Below are 21,683 nucleotides of genomic sequence, written 5' to 3'. Positions count from 1 at the left end.
GCCCATGTGCCCAGCTAGCAGGATTTTTTTTTTGTGTGTGTGTGTGTGTGTGTGTAAATTGACAAGTTTATGTTTCAGTTTCTAGTGTTTGGCCCTTTTAATAGTTGACACAGGACCACGGCTGCTTTGTGGCCTTGCTCGCTGGCCCTGACATCTCTGTAGGGCCTGCAGGTGACACAGGGCACAGGGGAAATAGTCCCAGAATCGGGGGGAGGGGGTCCTTCAATCTCAGAGTCACAAGCAGGGGCTTTGGCTCAGACTTGAGGTCCTCCTACCTCCTTGGCTTCCTCCAAAGTCTCCCCCTTCTCTCTCCATTCCTCCTCAGTGAGAAGCCAGCAAGATGGGTGCTTTGGTTGGGGTGTTGTATGTCTCCCAAGAATTCAAATATTGAAGGCCTGGTCATCAATGGGGCTGGGTGCGGTGACACACGCCTGTCATCCCAGCAGCTCGGGAGGCTGAGACAGGAGGATCATAAGTTGGAGGCCAGCCTCAGCAATGGAGTGAGGCCCTCAGCAACTCAGTAAGTCCCTGTCTCTAAGTAAAAAATAAAATGGGCAGGGGATGGGGGCTCCGTGGGTAAGCCCCTCCCTGGGTTCAATCCCTGAATGGATACCAAAAAAGAGAGAGTCTGAACCCAAACTCACCAGGGGAACTTAGGTTTTTGGAAGCTCCAGTCCATAATAAGTTGAGCAGGTGGCTTCTGGCCTCATGGTGGGAGCTCATCATGGTGGAGCAGGAAACTGGCTCCTGACCAGGGAGAAAATGAGAGGGAGAGAAATGGGCACAGCACCAAAGACCTAAAGACCTCCCGCTAGGCCCCGCCCCTTAAAGGCTCCACAGCCTCCCAATAATGCCACTCTGAAGACCAAACCTTTAACCCGTGGGCTTTGGGCGAATATGAAAATTCAAACTCTAGCAGAAATGTTGCATCCTCCACATTTTTAGGGTTTATCACCAGGGTCTTCTGTGAGTCCAGTTGGCTAGGTCCTGGAGCCCTGTCCCCAGCCCTTTTTATATTTTATTCAGAGACAGGGTCTCACTGAGTAGCTTAGGGCCTCACTAAATGGCTGAGGCTGGCCTCCAACTTGCAATCCTCCTGCCTCAGCCTCCTGAGCTGCTAGGATTACAGGAGAGCACCACCGCGCCCAGCCAAAAGTCTCTAAATTGCCTTTTTGGTTTGTTTTGTCCACTTTCCGGTGGATGTCAGCATCCTGTAGCTTGTTCTCACACCAATCTTAAATTCCACCTCACATGGATTTCTCTGTGGGACTCCACTATGCCTCTTATAAGAATACTTGTTATTGGTTGTAGATTTCACTTAAATCATCCACGATGATGTCATCTTGAGATCTTTACGTCTTCAAAGACCCCGTTTTCCAATCAGATCATTTATATAGGTTCTGAGATATATATATATATATATATATATATATATATATATATATATGTATGTATATATAGTGTATATATATGGTGTACATGGACACGATATCTTTTATTTATTTATTTATTTTTATGTGGTGCTGAGGATCAAACCCAGGGCCTCACACTTGCTAGGCAACCGCTCTACCACTGAGCCCCAATCCCAGTCCTGGAATATATTATCTTGGAGGTCAATATAGGAGTTCAGAATGATTTACAGGTTTGGGGCTAGAACAACCAAAAGAATGGAGTTTCAGTGTTCAAAAAACAGGAAAAGACTATGAGAAGAGCCTGTTGCTGAAGGTGCCTGGCGCGGTGGGCGCACACCCGTCATCCCAGCGGCTCGGGAGGCTGAGGCAGGAGGATCGCAAGGTGGAGGCCAGCCTCAACCACTTAGCGTGGCCCTGAGCAGCTCAGGGAGACCCTGTCTCTAAATAAAATAGAAAAAAGGCCTGGGGCTGGGGCTCAGGGGTGAGTGCCCCTGAGTTCAACCCCAATACCTAAAAAAAAAATAAAATAAAAAATAAAAAAAAATTATCCAGATGTGGCTGGTGCTGGGAGGGTGCTTCATACTTTGATGAGCTTGACCAAGATTGTCCTGGGCTATGTCTGACCCATCTCTGGGCCTCTATTGCCAGCTACACACGGTGCAGACATTTTTCACTGGGCTACAAAGAGCACACCCAGGCACCCGACAGGCAGGCGGGTTCCTATTCCCGCCCTTCCCTTGAATGTGGGAGCTGGGTCCCTCTTGTGAGTTCCTTATTTGTGACATGGTGATGATCATGTTCTGCAGGGGGTTAAAGTCAGGCTACATCGAGCCGATCCAAGCGGATAGTATAGGTGCACCGTAAAGATGACGGCTCTTCTCGCTGCTGCAAATCTCTCAAATCATCTGTGCGCTCTAGAGATTTCTCCTTGGTAAAGTCCTTTCCTGCAGCCAGCTTTGTAATTCCTCCGTACAGCAAGCTTTGATGATGCTTGCAAACCTCAGGACACTCGATTGGCTGATGGGTTCCTTTCCGATAGGGACACTACTGCTCAGGGCCGGGGGACCCTCGCAATTTTCGCTCGGGCATTCTTTACGGTGGAGGAACGTGGGGGATGGAGGAGGGCTGAGGAATCGGTCTGCGGGTCCAACATGGCGCCGCCCTGCTCCTGGTACGGCTCCCCAAGATGGCGGCGCCCAGGCAGGGGGCAGACATGTTTGTACCACGTGACCCCGGCCCAGCCCCTACGCGGCCGGAACGTGACGCCAGGTGGAGGCGGGGCTCTTCCCACGCACCCCCGGCGTCAAGCGTCTCGTGACAGGTACTTCCTCTCGGGGCGGCGGCGGTGGCGGAAGTGGGAGCGGGGCCGGAGTCTTGGCCATAAAGCCAGAGGCGGCGGCAGCGGCGGCGTTGGTGGCTGAGCGACAGCGCAGAGGAGTCCCCAGGAGCCGGGCTTTGGACTTCTCCGCTCCCTTGTCCTCCGTCGCGTCTCCTCCTCGGCGGGAGCCCTCCTCGGCGACGCGCCCCGGCCCCCGGAGCCCCCAGCGCAGCGGCCGCGGTAAGCAGCGGCCCGGCCCCCTCCCCCGCCGCGGCCTCCGGTCGCCCGCGCCTCGCGGCCTCCGCCCCGGACGGGCCCCGCGGGGGATCCTCGGCGTCGCCTCGGCCCCGGCGTCAGACCCGGGCCGCACCCGGCCGCGGACGGGTCAGAGGTCGCCGGGCGTGACCTGGGCCCCGGGGGTGCGGGTCGCCGGCTGCTGGTCGTCGGGTGGCATCGCCCTGGGGGGCCCCGCCGAGGGCCTTCCCGACGGGCGGCGGCGCTGCGCCGCGGCGGCGGGGGCCTGGGAGAGGCGACGGCGACCCCGGGAGGCGGGAGCTGCCGGGGACTCCGCCCGCCGCCGGCCCGGGCCGCCCTGGGGGACGGGCGCCGTGTCCCCCCTCCGCCGTCTAGAGTCCCCGTCGGTGGTGGAGGCTCCCCGGGGGGCCCCCCGAGTCCCAGCCGTGAGTCAGGTCACGTGGGCGCGGGGCTGGCCGCGGACCCTGGTGTCCATGTGAGACGGCTCGGGCTCCGGGAGACGGGGAGCTTTTTGTCACCAGCAGCACACGGTCGCCGTAAATCCTGCAGGAAGTTTTGCAAAGTTCCTGGGGGACGGGCGGAGGGAGTTGGTGCCCGACCGTTTTGGGGACCTCAGGCGGGCCACCTAGCGATCCGTGGAGTGGCAGCGCCGAGACCGATGGTTGCAGCAGAGATTTGGGCGTTCGTGGTGCTGCGCTTGGCAGCCAAGTCTGCTGCTGATGTGCTCACTGATTGATAGACACGGAACAGAGAGGTTAAGTCACTTGCTCAAGGTCACACAGCGCCCAAGTCCTAGAGCAGAGATTCAAGCCCAGGTAACAGACTGGGCCCGGCCTGCGGGTTGCGATTTACTTTTTGCCACCTGGTACCTGGCCTCCGCCACCTTCCTTGCCCTTCCTTAGTGATGTCATATGAGAGCCTCTTTGCTGGCCATACCTGGAAAGCCCTATCTGGTTTGCAGTTGCGACTTGTGATGCCTATTTGTGGGGTGTGCGATCCCCAAACTTGAAGCTCTTGAATTCTGGCAAGGGACTTCATGGGTTAGAAGTGTTCCCTACCTTAGTCTTCAGCTGGGTCTGCAAATATGGAAACCTTGTTGTCACCCGGAATTCCTGGCTGTCCGACTAGTTGGTTCTTCCCCATTGGAAATACTGCCTCTGTGGCTTCTGAAAGAACAGACCCTTGTCTCCTCCTTGTGACTTCGACAGCTGATTAGCCGCATGACTTCTCATCTCTGGTTTAATAAAGTCTCCTGGGAGTGTGTTTCTCTCTTCAAACTTGGGGAGGATTTGTTCAGATTTGAGTCTTAAGAACTGGAAAGTAGTTAAGGTTGTTTTTGTTTGGAGCGGGTGGGGGGGACTTGGGATTGAACCCAAGGGTGCTTCACCACTGAGCCACATCTCCAACCCCATTTTGCATTTTATTTAGAGACAGGGTCTCACTGAATTGCTGAGTGCCTCGCTAAGGGGCTGAGGCTGGCCTCCACCTTGCGATCCTCCTGCCTCAGCCTCCTGAGCCGCTGGGATGACAGGTGTGCGCCACCACACCCAGCCTGGAAAGTAGTTATAAATACTTCTGTTGAAGATACTGTCCGCTCTAAAGCTTGGTTTCCATGACCCTGTTGTGTTCTCTGTCCGGTTTTTATTGTTTTATTTACTTTGCTACCCAGACTGACCACATTGAAGTGACTAATGCATGCTGCAGGCTTGTATCATGTTTGAGTACCGAGGAGAGTAACGATGAGCACTTTTTCATTCATTCATGAAATGTTTGGAGTATCTGCCACGTATGTATTGGGCGTTGCTGGAGATTGACTCAGGGACCAGAGGTGGTGCCTGTCCTCAAGGAATTGTAAAATGGTGAGCGATCGCAGCCATGAACTCGGGTGGAATGAGTTGGCAGGACAACTTGAGGCCATGATCTGGGGTACTAGGGATTGAACTCAAGGGCACTCGACCCCTGAGCCATCTCCCCAGGCCTTTTTCTATTTTATTTAGAGACAGGGTCTCACTGAGTTGCTTGGGGCCTCATTTTTTGCTGAGGCTGGCCTCCACCTTGCGATCCTCCTGCCTCAGCCTCCTGAGCTGCTGAGAGGACTTGAGGCTTTTGGGAAGAGGAATCATTTCTCATCTCTGCAGGTGCATTGTGTCATCCCGATAGTCTGGTGTTCTGGCGACCTGTATCTACCCGGTTGGCTCTTGGAAGAGTGTGGAAAGTAGCACTGCGCTTTCGAATTGATCCCATCTTTTGAAGAATAACCTTCCAGCAGGATTTCTCTTTCTGCTCTGGTGGCAATTTGGGTTCACCAGAGAGGGAGACCACGTCCCTGTCATTACATCGCACTGCAGTGTCTTTGAACAGAGGCACATTTGGCTTGCTGGATTTTTTTTTTTTTTTTCTTAAAGCTGACAAGAAAGCTTGGTGTGGCCTCAGTCGTAGGATCAACACCATTAGGTGACCGTCCTCGCCACCCTGTGTCCACGACGTTTATGATCCACTGCCTGAGCAAACAGACAGGACCTGGGAGGCACAAGGCACTCTAAAAATAGTTTTATGAGTGTGTCCTTGCAGGTGATTGTTGGCAACCACTTGGGGCGATAGTTTTCTTTTTTCTTTCTTAACTGCCCCTCTACTCCCCTTTTTTGGACCAACTGTGATTTGATTTTATTTATTTACTTATTTATTTTGGGTCCCAGGGATTGAACCCAGGGGGCACTCCACCCCTGAGCCCCGTCCCCAGCCCTTTTTCTGTTTTATTTAGAGACAGGGTCTCGCTGAGTGGCTCAGGGCCTTGCTAAGTGGCTGAGGCTGGCCTCCACCTTGCGATCCTCCTGCCTCAGCCTCCAGAGGCATGACAATCATGCACAACCCCTGCTCTCAACCGATGTCATCTTTTGAAGGGTTCTCAAGCAGGAGCCATAAACCATTCCCCTGTCCCACCATGCTTTGGCTACTGGCTTTCTGCTCCTGTATAAGGTTGTCATTGTGTTATGAAAATATGTGTTAGTGTCCTCTGGTGGGTCTCCACAGTGTCCTGTGTGCAGCTGCTGCATAGACACGTTGCGGTGTGTTTATTGCTATTGTTATTGGTTCCCACATCTTGTCTGTATTGACTTCTCCCCCGTTTGTACATACAGCATTAAAGACTGAAAAACACTTTGCATTTATAGTTAGAACATGTGTGTGTGTGTGTGTGTGTGTGTGTGTGTGTGCACGCCTAGGGATTGACCCCAGGGCCTTGTGCATGCAAGGCAAGCTCTCGACCCCTGAGCCCCATCCCCAGCCCTCTTTTGTATTTTATTGAGAGACAGGGTCTCCCTGAGTTGCTTAGGGCCTCACTGTTGCGGAGTCTGGCCTCTACCTTGTGATCCTCCTGCCTCAGCCTCAGCCATGCAGCTGCAATGTCAGGTGGGGGCCGCCTGGCCCTGCTCATTTTTATCTTCATGGTGATCGTGGACAGTGATTTGCAGATCAAAGGTCCAAGTGAGAGGCTGAGTGAAATGGGGACAGGGCTTTTGGAAGTCTGTGGCTAGTTTCACTTTTAGTCTTGCAGACTGTGCTTCCAAAAACAAGTTTTTAAGAATAGCCATTTGGGCTGGGCTGGGGCTGGGAGGCAGAGCCTGCCTAGCAGGAGTGAGGCCCAGACTCCACCCTCAGCTGCAGGGACACAAATATGAAAAGGGACCAAGGGATCCTGTCCACCTCCAACCAAAGATATATTTAAAAAAAAAAAAAGAAGAAGAAGAAGAAGAATTGCTGTTTGCAGGATGTCTCCTTGGGAGGAAGGAAGCCACCTCGGGTCGCTTCCAGGGTGACCCGCAGCGCTGGCCTCCTGCTCCGGGCCTCAGCTGCAGCCCTGCTGTGGGGCTGTGGCTGTCTGTCCCCTGGGCTCTGTTTTGGTGACGTCATCCTTGCCTTGGCGATCTGTCAGCCTGATTCCGTTGTCCATTTGCCTGTCGCCTGGGACTGCCCGCCTGCCACCAGCCGTGGCAGGTCCCAGGAAAAGGACTTCAAAGAAGCCTGAGGACCTGGGTCAGCCGAGTCAGGGGACCTGCAGCTGCGTGCGTCCCCCCCCTCCCCCGCACAGGTGGCCTTGACTCTGTGACTTTCGCCAGACAGACAGAAGGTGGCCCTCCATGCTCCCTGAGGCTTAGGACTCAAGATGGCTTGCTTCTCCTGCTGGCCTTCTGAGGCTGCCCTGTCTCAGGGTGGAGGCCTGCGGGGGTTAATTTTTTCCAGTATTTGAATGTCCCCTGACCTAGGTCATAACCCCCCACTATTTTTTTTTTTTCTACCAGGGATTGAACCCAGGGGCCCTCGACGGCTGTGCCCCATCCCCAGCCCTTTTCATATTTTATTAGAGACAGGGTCTTGCTGAGTTGCCTGAGGCTGGCCTCCACCTTGCGATCCTCCTGCCTCAGCCTCCACAGCTGCTGTGGCTGGGTCTTAACTGGCCGTTTTCTTACTCTGAACGTCCACTGGAATATATTTCCCTTTCAGGGAAATGGAACGCCTCCCTCCTGCCAAGATGGTGCGAGCGTTCATCTGTCCCCGTTCTTGGGCCCTTTGCACTGTGCCACCTGTCCTGGGAGACACTCCCCACAGGAGGCTGGGGACCGTGTGCGGAGCTGTGTTTCTTTTTCCAATGTTTCATGGCAGCAGGTGAAGAACCTGAGCTGCTGAGCGCTGGGATAAGATCTCTGCCAAGTGCCACCAGAGTGGCCCTTCTGGTTTTTAAGTAAATTGTCGTTTCTGTATTTTAATAAAGGGCACCCACACAGAGAAATGCATGAATAATTGAAGGACTTGGAGACTTCTCAGGAACTCAGAAACCCCCTGTGCTTCCCTCAACGGTGCCATCCCCCTGCCCCGGGAGGTCACTATGCTGCTTTCCCCAACCTTTAATTTTTTATTTTTTGTTGTCGATACACACAGGACCTTTATTTATTATATTTTTAACTTTTTGGTCTTGGGGATTGAACCTTGGGCACTCATCCCCTGAGCCCCGTCCCCAGCCCTTTTTCTATTTTATTTAGAGACAGGGTCTCGCTGAGCTGCTGAGGGCCTTGTCAAGTTGCTGAGGCTGGCCTCCACCTTGCGATCCTCCTGCCTCAGCCTCCCCGAGCCTCTGGGATGACAGGCGTGTGCCCTAGAGCCCGGCTTGTTTATTTTGTATTTATTTATGTATTTTTCCTTAGTTGTCGTTGGACACAGTACCTTGATTTTGTTTGTTTATTTTTATGTGGTGCTGGGGAACTCTGCCGCCCAGCCTCAGCCCCAACCCCTTCCTTCCTTTTTTTTTTAAGTGCTGCTGGGGATCTATCCCATAATCTCCCACGTGTCAGGCAAGCATCCTACCCGTGAGCTACCTCCCCAGCCCCAGTGGGCTAACTTCCCACCCTGTGGACTCGCTTTGCTTGATTTGAATAATGGGTAAATAATAAATAACACTGTGTGTGCTCTTCTCCTCTGTGTCCTTTAACTCGGTGTTGTCTGTGAGACTCTTACTGATTTTATTGTTGATGTTTTATTTTGGTACCAGGGACTGAACCCAGGGGCGCTCATCGCCAGCCCTATTTTGTATCTTATTGAGAGACAGGGTCTCCATGAGTTGCTGAGGGCCTTGCTAAGTGGCTGAGGCTGGCCTCCACCTGGCAATCCTCCTGCCTCAGCCTCCCAAGTCACTGGGGTCACAGGCGTGGGCCACCGCGCCCACATTATTTGCGGTCTTAATTCCATTTTCATTGCTCAGTACTATTCCAGGATGTGGTGTATCATAATGTATTTACGGTCGTTAGTGCCAGGTGCTGTGGCGCTCACCTGTTGTCCTAGCTGGGTGGGAGGCTGAGGCAGGAGGATTGTTTGAGGCCAGGAGCTCAAGACAAGCCTGGGCAACTTAGACCCCATCTCAGAAGAATAGATAAAGCAGAAAGGCTGAGTCCTGGTGCCTGTGTTGCTCACACTGCACTCACAGCTGGGAGGCTCAGAGGACACCCGTCCGCTCACAGTCCCAGAGGTTGGAGGCTGCCGTGAGGTAGAGGCCCAATTAGGTTCTTCTGAAGCCTCTGTCCTTGGTGGCCTGACATCCACGTGATCTTGCTTCTCTGTGGGTCAGTGACGAGCCCTCTTGTGTATGACACCAGTCATATGGAACCTGGGGCTCACCCTAATGACCTCATTGAACCCTAATTACCTCTTTGAAAGTTCCTGTCTGCGAATAAGTCACATTCCAAGGCACTGGGGTCGGATTTCAATGTATGAAGTTGCAGGTGGGGGGATCTCTTTCTGTTCTGCTTTAGTGAGTAGGGCCAGTTTCTAAGTTATAGCAGTTGACACTTTTTAAAAAACAATATTTATTTTTTAGTTGTAGTTGGACACAATCCCTCTATTTTATTTATTTATTTTTATGTGGTGCTGGGGATCAAATCCAGGGCCTCACACTTGCTAGGCGAGCGCCCTATGGCTGAGCCACAACCGCAGTCCCCAGTTGACACTTTTTTATTTTTTGTCCCAGGGATGGAACCCAGGGGTGCTTAACCATGAGCCCCGTCCCCAGCCCTTTTTAGATTTTATTTAGAGACAGGGTCTCGCTGAGTTGCTTAGGCCTCATTAAGTGGCTGAGGCTGGCCTCCAACCTGAGATCCTCCTTCCACAGCCTCCGGAGCCACTATGATGACAGGGGTGCGTCACCATACCTGTCCAGTTTACACTCTTATTGGCAGTGCATGGGGGTTCTAGATATTTCACGTCTTTCCTCTCACTTATTTTTTCCTTTTAGCCACTCTGTTAGAAGCCCGTTCCCCATGGTACAGTCTGTTTCTGTCCCAGTGTCAAGAAACCTTGAGGGACTTGGGAGAGTTGGTTCCCATAGCAGAATGTGTCATAGGCTGAGCCTATTTGAACGAGTTGGGGTTAGAGAAGCAGAATAGCACTGGGCACACCTGTCACCCCAGCAGCTCAGGAGGCTGAGGCAGGAGGATCACAAGGTGGAGGCCAGCCTCAGCCACTTAGTGAGGCCCTGAGCCACTCAGGGAGACCCTGCCTCTAAATAAAATAGAAAAAGGTCTGGGGACGGGGCTCAGGGGTAAAGCGCCCCTGGGTTCGATCCGTGGCACCAAAACAACAGAGTGGCTTCAGTCTGGTGACTGAGCGGGTAGCCCTTGCTGTGTCCCCTTGTGGGACACTTCTGGACCCGTTCTCTTTGCTCTTGGCCCAGAAGAATCACTTGGGGTATAAATCTAGCCAGAGTAGATTTCATTGAGACTCTTTGGGTCTCCTACTTCAGTCCTTAAGATTTTGGATTCCCTTGCACACATGCTAGAAATAGGTCTCCTGTCCTGCACAGACTGACCCTTCAGATCCTGGCTGGCATGTGACCAGCAGCTTCTTGGCCGGCTGATCTTGAACTTTGAACATGCACTTCAGGACCTGGGTTTGATTGAAATGTTCTCAGACTTTGCCCCTTCCCAATGCCAAGCCCCTTGAGGGCAGTGATGAATCACTCGTCTGCAAAGGATCTTGAAATATCATCCCAACTTTTGTTGAAAATTTTTGTAGCTCCAACATCCAGACACAGTTGTGCCTGCCTGTCATCCCAGTGGCTTGGGAGGCTGAGGTAGGAGGATTGCAAGGTGGAGGCCAGCCTCAGCAACTTAGTGAGACCCTGCCTCAACCTGAAGGCATAAAATAAAAGGGGCTGGGGATGTAGCTCAGTGGTTAAGCACCCCTGGGTTCAGTCCCTGGGAAAAAAATAAAAGTTCTGTAGTTCTAACTTTGCAGAGTAAATTACTTTTTATGCAAGTAGGTAAGCAGATTGCTATTTCAGCGTCACTATAGGCAAGTTGTGCTCCTGGGCCAGTAGTTAATATGCACAGCCTTTCAGAATGAGAAGCAGCTCAGGAGGCTGAGGCAGGAGGATCGCAAGGTGGAGGCCAGCCTCAGCAGTTTAGAGAAACCCTAAACAACTCAGCGAGACCCTGTCTCTAAACAGAACCTAAAAAGGGCTGGGGATGGGGCTCTGTGGGTAAGCACCCCTGGGTTCCATCCCTGGGACCAAAACATAAAAAGAAAAAAGAATCCATCATCCAGGGCGACAGTGTCCTATTTACAGAAGTGGCTTCCAGGGAACTCGCTTCTTGGTGAAAGCTGCCTGGGTTTCTTCTCTCCCCCGTGGGAAGGTGACACCTGGAACAAAGTGTTGTTTTTTTTTTAATTTTTTATTCTAGTTTGTTCTAGACGACAGCAGAATGCATTACCCTTCATCCCATACAGAGAGCACGGTTTTTCGCATCTCTTGCTTGTGCACAAAGTGACAGTCATTTTTCTTTATTTTTTATGCGGTGCTGAGGATGCAACCCAGGGCCTCGGGCATGAGTCCCCGGCCCCCGCCCTGCGTGAAGCCCCACGGGTTCACACCAAGTGGCACTTAGTGTGAAGTTGCCCTGGCACCCAGCAGCTCTGGAGGCCGAGGCAGGAGGATCGCAAATTGGAGGCCAGCCTCAGCCACTTAGCAAAGCCCTAACTAAACAACTCTCAGATGAGGAACTGAGTGCAGGGACTTGCAGAGGGTCATGGAGCCCCTCCCTCCCTCTCTCTCTCTCTCTCTAGAGGGTCATGGAGCCTCTCTCTCTCTCTCTCTCTCTCTCTCTCTCTCTCTCTCTCTCTCTAGAGGGTCATGGAGCCTCTCTCTCTCTCTCTCTGGTGCCAGGCATTGAACCCAGGGGTGCTTAACCCCTTTTTAGATCTTATTTAGAAACAGGGCCTCGCTGAGTTGCTTCACATCTTGCTAAGGGTTGAGGCTGGCCTCCGACTTGCAATCCTCCTGCCTCAGCCTCCTGAGCCGCTGGGTTTGGAGAGATGGTTTTGTAGGATTCGGGTTTGTTTTTCTTTTCCCCTGTGTGGGGCTGGAACCCAGTGCCTGGGGCTGAGTGAGCAGCCACCACAGCCACACCCCAGCCACACCCCAGCCTGGCTGGGCTCCCTCTTCCTGCCGGGAGTGTGGAATGTACTGGTTTGTGTTGGCAAAGGAGCAGGAACTACCAGAGGCTCTCTGAGCCCACAGTTAATTGTTCCCTGTCCCTTCTGCTTGCAAATCCTTGGCCACAGTGAGTCACCCCACACAAGGAATCAAGAGCCATGATCCTACAGCCGTGATCCTGCACCCGGGAGGCTCAGAGCTGGAAATATTTGGGCAGTGTTGGCTTGTAGTAGGTACTGGTGGGGAAAGAAGTGCTCCCTGGTGGCTTCTTGCCGTGGTCACCTTGCTGTTCAAGTTCTAGAAGAGGCTTAGTTGGCTGGGCATGGTGGGTGATGCAGGCCCGTCATCCCAGCGACTTGGGAGGCTGAGGCAGGAGGATCGCGAGGTGGAGGCCAGCCTCCACCATCTAGCAAGTCTCTCAGCAACCCAGGGAGACCCTGTCTCTAAAGAAAATAGAAAAAGGGCTGGGGACAGGGCTCAGGGGTGGAGGGCCCCTGGGTTCAATCCCTGGGACCAGAAAAATAATAATAAGATAAATAATACAAAAATAAATAATAAAATTAAAAAATGGCCTGTCCTCACAGAGCTCGGGGTCAGTGTGGGGACCCTAACCCTCTGAGTCCTCTCAGACACCTGCCTGCACCCCATGGTGCCTTCTTGCCCTGTACCACCCCTGGTGGTGCGGGGGCCTTGGGTTCTGGACTCCCCTGTAGAGGCCCAGGTTTCCCACTGCCCTTGGCCATGGCCTCCCTGTGCCCCCCTGGCCTCAGCCTCCCGCACAGACCCCGCTGTCTCCTGGCTGCTCTGTGGTCCCTGCTTCCCCCGCGGCCTCCCTCAGCTCTGTCCTGCGCCCACCTGTGGGCATCCTGCCTGAGTCAAACTTGGTGTCACCTTTTATTGGGGGGCGTGGGGGAGTTACCAAATTCAATCCGGGCCACCTCACCCCTGAGCCTCATCCCCAGCCCTTTATGTTTTTAAATTTGCGGCAGCATCTCCCTGACTTGCTCATATCACAGCCTTGCTAAGTGGCTGAGGCTGGCCTCTAACTCACGATCCTCCTGCCTCAGCCTCCCGAGCCACTGGGATGACCGAGGCGCACTGCTGCGCCCGCTCTGTTGTCACTTTTTACTGAATCCTTGTGACTTTGCCACAGTGATATTGTGACTAGATTTCATCTGTGTGTCTTGCCAGCCCTGGGAACGTGGGTCTGAAGTCTAGGTCCCAGGCTGAAATACGTGTTGTTCCTCCAAAGATTGAGCCTTGTGTCAAAAAACTCAAAGAACCTTCCCCAGGTGGCCTTCAGTGGAGACATGGCCGGGCCACCTGCTGTGACATGTGACAGGGGAAGAGAAGGAATGTTTGTCAATCCTTCCTGTCGCCTGAAATCACCATGTCAGAAACTACAGGACCACAGTGTGGCTCAGCGTGTGGCGGAGTCTCAGCCTTCCCTGTGTCGACACTCCCCGGCGCTGGGTCATGTTGCTGTGGCTTTCACAATGTCCTAACTGGCAAGATGACACGACCAGAAGTTTAAAGGACCCAGGAGCTGTTTTGAAAGCCACCTACGTGGAGCCAAGCCCCGTCCCCAGCCCTTTTTCTATCTTATTTAGAGACAGGGTCTTGCTGAGTGGCTCAGGGCCTTGCTAAGTGGCTGAGGCTGGCCTCCAGCTTGCGATCCTCCTGCCTCAGCCTCCCCAGCTGCTGGGATGACACGCGTAGCCACCAGGCCTGGTGACGGTGTGTTTTTGTGGTATAGAAACTTCTCTGTCACGTGGTTTTGTTTTCTGGGTCTTACACGCGTCTTTTTTTAACTCTTGTGCTGCACTGTCTCTTGTTTTCGTCTCTGCCTGGTGTCTTTTGGTCAGCCGCCTGAGTTTCTTTCTTCGAACCCGAATTGGACTCGAACACGTATTTGCTCCTCATGAAATCGTTGCTCTTTCTGTCCTTTGACCTGGTCCTTCATTGGATGGGCACAGGAAGCCCATCCTGAGGTGCCCCAGCTAAAAATTTTCCCTTCCCCATGTGTCTGTTATAGCTACTGTGCAATTGTGTGGCTGCTGCGTTTTATTGAACACCTACTATGTCCCAGGCCTGTGCGCTGAATAGCTGTACAAATGGCAGAAAACCCGATTCCGAACCCCGAGGAAGCCCTGGGGGAACTTGGTGGTGGTGGGGAAATACATATCTTCTTTTTAAAAATATTTTTCTTAGTTATGGATGGACTTTATTTATTTATTTATTTATTTATTTATTTTTTGAATATGTGGCGCTGAGACTCGAACCCAGGGCCTCACACAGGCTAGGCAAGGGGTCTACCATGGAGCCCGAAAATCCCTGTCTTCTAATCTTTGTATTCCTGCTGCCTCGTGGATTACAAATTAAGAACCTCGAAAACCCAAGGACTAGATGGTTTTTCATTTGCTCTTGGTTCTTCTTAGCTCTCCATGAAGGCAGCGTGCATCCTGCCATGTCCCACCTACACGGGGTGTGACGTCCCACTCCTGTGGCTGGACCTGCTGCGGGGTGTCCCTGGTCGTGGGTTCCTCTGTGAACATGGGAAAGGGACGACCATCCATTCCCCTGTCTCTCCCAGTCCCCTCCCCTCCCTTTGTCCCATCCAGTGACCTGCAGTCCCCCTCCCCTCCTGCAGGTATTAGATTTTAATTCTGCTCCTGAAGCTTCTAGGCACTGGATCCTGCCCTCTCTGGTCTGGTCTCTGGGTTGGACACAGTCCCTTCATGATCTGCGGTCTGTTTCCTCTTGACTGTTGTCTGCCTTTGACAAATCAGATTTCTTTGTCACTCCTGCTAGAGACTTATTCATGGCAGCTTCTATGGGACTGTCCCAGGTCTGCATTGCAAAGAAAGATATTTTGTTTCCTGTTTTATTTATTAATTTTGACAAATAAAAGGGGGTTGATCACTTTTCACCAATAGACCAGACCATTGGGCCAGTTTTTGTTTGGAGGGTTTTTGAAAGAATATTAGCAGTTGGAGCTGGGAAAAACGATTGTCTTTTATTTTTATTTATAATTTACTTTTTCTTTTTGGGCCAGGGATTGAACTCAGGGGCACTTGACCACGGAGCCCCGTCCCCAGCCCTATTTTGAATTTTATTTAGAGACAGGGTCTCCCTGAGTTGCTCAGAACCTTACTAAGTGGCTGAGGCTGGCCTCCAACTTGCGATCCTCCTGCCTCAGCCTCCAGGGCTACTGGGATCACAGGCATGTACCCCACGCCTGGCAACAGAAGCCCTCTAGATGGAGAGAGCAGGAGTGCCCCAGGTCAGCCAGGTCTGCCCTCTGCTCTCTTGTTCTCTCTGAAAGGTCGCTGGCGCTGGCTGGCCTGGCGTGTGGCGGTAGTGAGTGACTTCAGCTGTTAAGACCGTGCTTGCTTCTCAGAACCTGAGAGTCTAGTTGGCTCTTCTGCTGCGCCTGCTGCCGTAGGGAACACCAAGTCCTAACCCTGGTGCTGGGGGAGGGACGTGTCTTCCTCTGCTGCAAGCATTGTGGGTGCTGGGTGCTGGGTGCTGAGTTCTGGGTGCTGGGTGCTGAGTTCTGGGTGCTGAGTGCTGGGTGCTGGGTGCTGAGTTCTGGGTGCTGGGTGCTGGGTGTTGCTTGGAAAATGCCGGGGCTTTGCAGGCTTTGCCCTGCAGAGAGTTTTCTCTTGGCTATTTGACCCATGAAGAGCCACCTACAGGAGACGGTGGGCAGTTGGTAGGATGATAGAACTTTGGGAGCAGACTTTAGGATCCCTTAAGTTTTTTTTTGTGTGTGTGTGTGAGAGACAGTAGGTGAGGATATGTTGATAGAACAAAGGCACATCTTAAAAACAAATCTTTGTCCTGTCTCAGCCGGTGACAGTGTTGAGCCCTATGAAATTCCCAGGGTTTTTATTTATTTCTGTATTTGTTTATTTATTTACTTTTGTGGGGGTGGGGGGTGTTGACATACAAAAATGACAGTTTTTTAAATTTTTTTTTTATACCAGGGATTGAACTCAGGGGCACTTGACCCCTGAGCCCCATCCCCAGCCCATTTTCTATTTTATTTAGAGACAGGGTCTCCCTGAGTTGCTGAGGGCCTTGCTAAATGGCTGAGGCTGGCCTCCACCTTTCGATCCTCCTGCCTCAGCCTCCCGAGCTGCTGGTTGACAGGTGTGGGCCTCTGCAGGTCTTCCTTTCCTTCTGCTGCATCTCATACCCTTTCCTGAGGTCATCTTCTCTTCTCTGGGGGGTGGGGTAAGGAAGACACCCCATCAGTGACTTGTCACTGTTTATCTCAGCCAGAGGACAGATCACATCTGTGTGTCCTGCAGGAGGTATAGGTGTGCATTTGCTGCTGAGACAACTAGCAGCATTTCAAGAATCGATTGAATCTGGTTAATGTCTAAAGATCAGATTGGGGCACTGATACTTAAATTAAATGACACCAACACACGGAGACCAGTGCTCAGCAAGCGGCACTGCAAGGTATTCTAAAGGTTGGTCCCTCCACCCCGTTGAGCTAGAATCTTGTCTCTAAATAAAATACAGAAAAGGGCTGGGGATGGGGCTCAGTGGCTAAGCACCCCTGGGTTCAATCCCTGGGACCAAAAAAATTTAAAAAGAATATTAAGAAAGAGGAATTATGTCTAAAGAACCCAAAGGCAATCCTGCAGCAGAGAAATACAGTACAGTAGCTGTCCCCTGATCTCCAGGGGACACGTTTTGGGACCCCAAGTGCATGCCTAAAACCTAGGACCCCTTCACCACGTGATGCGTCATGACGTCTGGGTCACCAACGAGCTGCGTTGACGATACTGAGCCCCAACAATTTCAGTACCTGGTGGCCTGGTGGCCTTGGAGCCGTCTGAGCCTGTGTAAACACCCGGGGTGTTTGCACAAGGATCAAATCACTGCAAAGTACATTTCTCAAAACTCAATCTCATCGTGGAGGAAGTGAGAGACAGAAAGGGGGAAATACAGGGGAGTGATCTTGGCCAGATGATATTGTTGTGTTGCGTGCCTGTGCGATGATGTGGCGTGTCACCAGTGTGTCCAGCTATAACGCACCAGGACAGAAAGAAGGGGTGGGGGAGAGCTGTATGTTCCCAGAATACCACCAACCAAAGGAAAAACTAGATAAAATAAACTCAAAAGCCAGGTGCAGTGGCCCACACCGGTCATCCCAGTGGGGTTTTGGAGGCTGAGGCAGGAGGATCGCAAGTTGGAGGCCAGCCTCAGCAGCGTAGGCCCTAAGCAAACTCCTGAAGACCCTGTCTCTAAATAAAATATAAAAAGGGCTGGGGAGGGGGCTCAGGGGTTGAGCAGCCCTGGGTTCAATCCTCAGGACCAAGAAAAACAAAAAAGAGAGCCACCCTCCATCATCAGCTGATCCACAGACAGGCCTCTCCTCGGGAAATGGGGTTTCCCAGTGACATTGAAGCGCTGTCCCAGAGCTAAACCGTGTCTCAGCCCCTCGAAATACATCCAGGACGTCAGCTTTCCCGTGGGCGGGGCTTGCAGCACCCAGGTTGACAGCATGCTGACAGGCCCCACCCAGCCCCCAGAGGCTGTGTGCCCCCAGCAGCTCCTTTGCTGTCTCTGGGCTGGGCTAGAACTTGAGAGGGACCAAGAACAGGGCACTGCCTGACTCCGGGCCTTCTCAAACCCGTGGATTCCGACTGGGAGTTCCCCAAAGCGGCCTTCCCTGCCTAATGGCTTTGGTATTTATTACTCAGGTGACACAGGGCCCAGTTCTCCTGTGAGTCACAGATGGCTTCAGGCAGGGGATCCTTTGGGGGAGGGCACTGAGGATTGCACTCAGGGGCACTTCACCCCTCAGCCCCATCCCCAGCCCTATTTAGAGACAGGGGCTCACTGAGTTGCTGAGGGCCTTGCTAAGTGGCTGAGGCTGGCCTCCACCTTGCGATCCTCCTGCCTCAGCCTCCGGAGCGGCTGGGATGACAGGCGGGCACCACTGCGCCCAGCCTGGGGGTCTCGAGAAGTGGGCGAACCTTTCTCTGGCTGAGTTATGGCAGGCACAGATTGAGGATGACTTTTTTTAAAAGTTTGAGTCCCTCCCAGCCTATTTTGCAGTGGTGGAACTTTCAAAATAGAAGCAAAGTGTTATAAAACCTGGGACGCCCTGGTTAGCATCTCCTCCTTCACGGAAGAGCTTGGCTTGTGCTGGAGAGTCGCAGGGCCCTCGCTCCCCGAAACCTCAAGTGGGCAGGCCCGGTTAGGGTATTTAGAGACAGGGTCTCGCTGAGTTGCTTAGGGCCTCGCTTTGGTTGAGGCTGGCCTTTTTATTTTTTAATTTTTTTACTTGTACATGGACACAATACCTTTATTTTATTTATTCCTTTTCATGTGCTACTGAGGATCGAACCCAGGGCCTCCCACATAGGAGGCAAGCGCTCTGCCACTGAGCCACAACCCCAGCCTCGTGATCCTCCTGCCTCAGCCTCCCGAGCTGCTGGGATCATAGGCATGTGCCATCGCACCCAGCAAGAGGATACTTTTTTGTCTTAAAAGCTGTAGAAAAGCCCAGTGTAGTGGCCAAGTTCAAGGAAACAGCCTCACAGAGATACTCAGCTTCTAGATTATACTGAGATATGACACGTAGGGCCAGTGGTGACCTGTAAATCTTTTCTGGTTCAGTCCTTACCCTGGAAGACCATCTGTGGGCCCAGCTTAGAGATTCAGCCTCCTATTTTGGAAAGCTTTCTGTAAACCTCCATCTGAGGTGTAGGCTAGGTTCCTGATCAGTCCCAGACCTTATTATGTGTTGAGAGTTTCTTCTGATGACATTTGTTTGTCGTTTGGGACCTTCAACTATAGCAACCAACATATATACACACATGCACACATTTTAAAGTTGGGGTTTGCTACACTCAACCACATCCCACCCCTGAAGCGGACACAGTGGCACACACCTATAATCCCAGCGGCTCAGGAGGCTGAGGCAGGAGGATCGCAAGGTAGAGGCCAGCCTCAGCCACTTAATGAGGCCCTGAGCAACTCAGGGAGACCCTGTCTCTAAATAAATTAGAAAAAGGGCTGGGGACGGGGCTCAGGGGTTAAGTGTCCAAGGATTCAATCTCTGGTACCAAAAGAAAAGAAGCCTTGACTGTGTTCCTGCAACATCACAGATACGCCATTGTCCCCTGTGTGCCCTGTTTGCTTACGCAGCATCTCATTAAACCAGGCTCAGAGCAGGGAGAACCCGAGTCATCTTCATATCTCAGGCACTTGGCCCCATGCAGGCACTTGGGAAATGAACCCCTGCTGATTGTAAGGTCACCCATCTCTGAGGAGTCCTTGCATGTCAAGACTTGCTTCCTGGTCGGCCTGACGTCTGAGCTCACAGCCCTTTTTTTAGATCTTCAGGACGTGGTTCTGCACAGCCGACTCTTCTCCAGAAATGAGGCCATCTAGTGGCACAGGCCTGTCATCCCAGCAGCTCTGGAGGCTGAGGCAGGAGGATCGCAAGGTGGAGGCCAGCCTCAGCAACTCAGTGAGGCCCTGAGCCACTCAGGGAGACCCTGTCTCTCAATAAAATACAAAACAGGGCTGGGGACGGGGCTCAGGGGTCTAGGGCCCCTGGATTCAATCCTTAGGGCCAAAAGGGGGGGGGGCAGCTGAATTACAGGGTCAGGACCCGGATGCACAGAACTCAGTGTACTGAATGGATCAGGGGGTCCTCGGCACCCCGGAGAGGCACTGGGCCTCATGTTGTCACGTGGCCTTGCCACCCACCTGGGACGGCCTTCCCCCAGCATTGAGCTCCTCTGGGCTGCAGGACGGAGGGAGCCTTTCTCTTGGCTCTTTCTTTCCCCTGAACTTGGCCGCAGGTCTCACCCCATCTTGCCAGTTACCTTAAAGTGTGCTGCTTTTTTTTTTTTCATCTGTTGTAAAATAAAAATGAACTTGGTGGTATTCAGTGCAGCAAAATTGTATTGTGGGAAGGGTGGCTTGGATGTCTTCCCCCTGCAAGTTATATAAGGTCTACCGCAGCGCGGCACAGAGATCCTCACGAAGGGTGCTTTTTATAACTTTATGCTAATAAATTCAAAACTCCTGGCGGCACTGAAACAAAAAAGGATTGCTTGGGCCTGTCGCAGTGGTGCCCACCTGTCATCCCAGAGGCTCTGGAGGCTGAGGCAGGAGGCTCGCAAGTTGGAGGCCAGCCTCTGCAATGGCGAGGCCCTAAACAACTCTGGGAGACCCTGTCTCTAAATAAAATACCAAATAGGGCTGGGGATGGGGCTCAAGGATTGAGTGTCCCTGAGTTTGACCCCCCCCAAAAAAAAATTCCCCCTGAGTTCAGTCTCTCCCTGAAGACTGGGCACAGCCTTCAATGCCAGCTACTCTGGAGGCTGAGGCTCGAGGATCATTAAGTTCAAGGGCAGCCAGCATTGGCCCTTAGACCCCGCATCAGGAAAGAGGATGTGGGGCTGAGCGATGCAGAACACTTGCCTAGTTTTAAAAGTGGTTAGTTGATTTGGTGGGTTTTTTTGGGGGGGTAGTGGGGGGAGTGTCTGCAGGGCTGGGGACAGTAATTTCTTTCTGTACTAGAGATTGGGCCCAGGTCCTTGTGCATGTCACACACACACCCAGCCCCATCCATAGCCCCCTTTTTAAAATTTTGAGACAGAATCTCACTAAGTTTCTGAGGCTGGCCTTCGATTTGTGATCCTCCTGCCTCAGCCTCCGGAGCAGCTGGGATGACAGGCGTGGGCCACTGTGCCCACTGAGTACCATCTTTCATGAAATAGTCTTGTTCATCCGAATTTGTGTCCCCTACCCAAGAAAAAGGACGAGTTTCTGCCTCAGTGGTGCCGAGTCGTCTTGGATCTCCTGGGAAATCCCGGGCAGCTCTTGGCTTTTGATTTCCAGATGTTCTTGGGAGGTAATTTTAAAATCAGGAAGCCAGAGGGGTCGAGCATGGCCCGTGTGGCCCTGTCCCTCCCGCCATGTGTGCTAGGGGCCCGTCCTGTGCTCCCAGCAGTATCCACACAGGACCTCTTGGGCTGTCTGACGTTGTCGTTGCGACCCAGCGTCGCGCACTGTCCTGGCTTGCCGTCCAGCAGAAGGGTTGGTGGCACAGAGTCACCTGTGTCCGATGGAGCAGACCAGGGTGACGTGGCTTTGCCCTTGTTCCTGTCTAGGTAGAGGGTCCCCTGTGGTGTGATTGGTTGGAACCTAGGACCCATGGTCAGTATTAAGGTGGGGTCTTTTAGAAAATGGGGTCAGAAGTGGGATTCGTGCCCTCAGGGAAGGATCAAAGGAAGCCACTCGACCCCTTCTGCCACATGGGACACCTAGAAGGCACCGTCCGTCCGTGACGGGTGACACTCACCATGTGCCACACTCGTTAGCACCTTGATCTTTGACTTCTGTGCCTCCGGAACTGTGAGCAGCCAGTCTGTATGACACCTGCCCAGCCTGAGGGGTCATCGCAGCAGCCCAGAGGATTAGGACTGGGACCAACTAAAACCTCAGGGGAGCCGGGCGCCGTGGCGCACACCTGTCCTCCCAGCAGCTCGGGAGGCTGAGGCAGGAGGATCGCAAGGTGGAGGCCAGCCTCAGCAACTTTGCGAGGCCCTGAGCCACTCAGCGAGACCCTGTCTCTAAAGAAAATATTAACACGGGGCGGAGTGATGAAGTGCCCCTGGGTTCAGTTCCCAGTACCTCCACCCACCCACCCCCCAAAAAGAGCAGAAGTTCCTAGTTCTGG

General features: G+C 52.8%; 2 protein-coding genes across 2 annotated transcripts in view; one reads left to right on the top strand and one right to left on the bottom strand.

Moving 5' to 3' along the window:
• Positions 1 to 387: 387 nt before the first annotated feature.
• LOC144250610 (uncharacterized) lies at positions 388 to 21,159 on the bottom strand. The gene is made up of 5 exons (XM_077793514.1): positions 20,969 to 21,159; positions 3,101 to 3,250; positions 2,708 to 3,029; positions 645 to 747; positions 388 to 455 (listed from the first exon to the last, which is right to left on the bottom strand). The coding sequence occupies exons 1-5, from the start codon at positions 21,157 to 21,159 to the stop codon at positions 403 to 405; spliced, it is 819 nt and encodes a 272-aa protein (XP_077649640.1). The 3' UTR covers positions 388 to 402.
• Rab7a (RAB7A, member RAS oncogene family) overlaps positions 2,757 to 21,683 on the top strand; it is a 29,571-nt gene continuing 10,644 nt past the window's right edge. The window contains exon 1 of the mRNA XM_026410944.2: positions 2,757 to 2,970. The gene's annotated coding sequence lies outside the window, so the exon portion shown is untranslated. The remainder of the gene's footprint in view (positions 2,971 to 21,683) is intronic.

The sequence above is a fragment of the Urocitellus parryii genome, chromosome 16 (genome assembly GCF_045843805.1).
Source record: "Urocitellus parryii isolate mUroPar1 chromosome 16, mUroPar1.hap1, whole genome shotgun sequence".
NCBI lineage: Eukaryota > Metazoa > Chordata > Mammalia > Rodentia > Sciuridae > Urocitellus > Urocitellus parryii.
The sequence above is the reverse complement of the archived record's forward strand: the minus strand, read 5'-3'. Positions and strand labels throughout refer to the sequence as shown.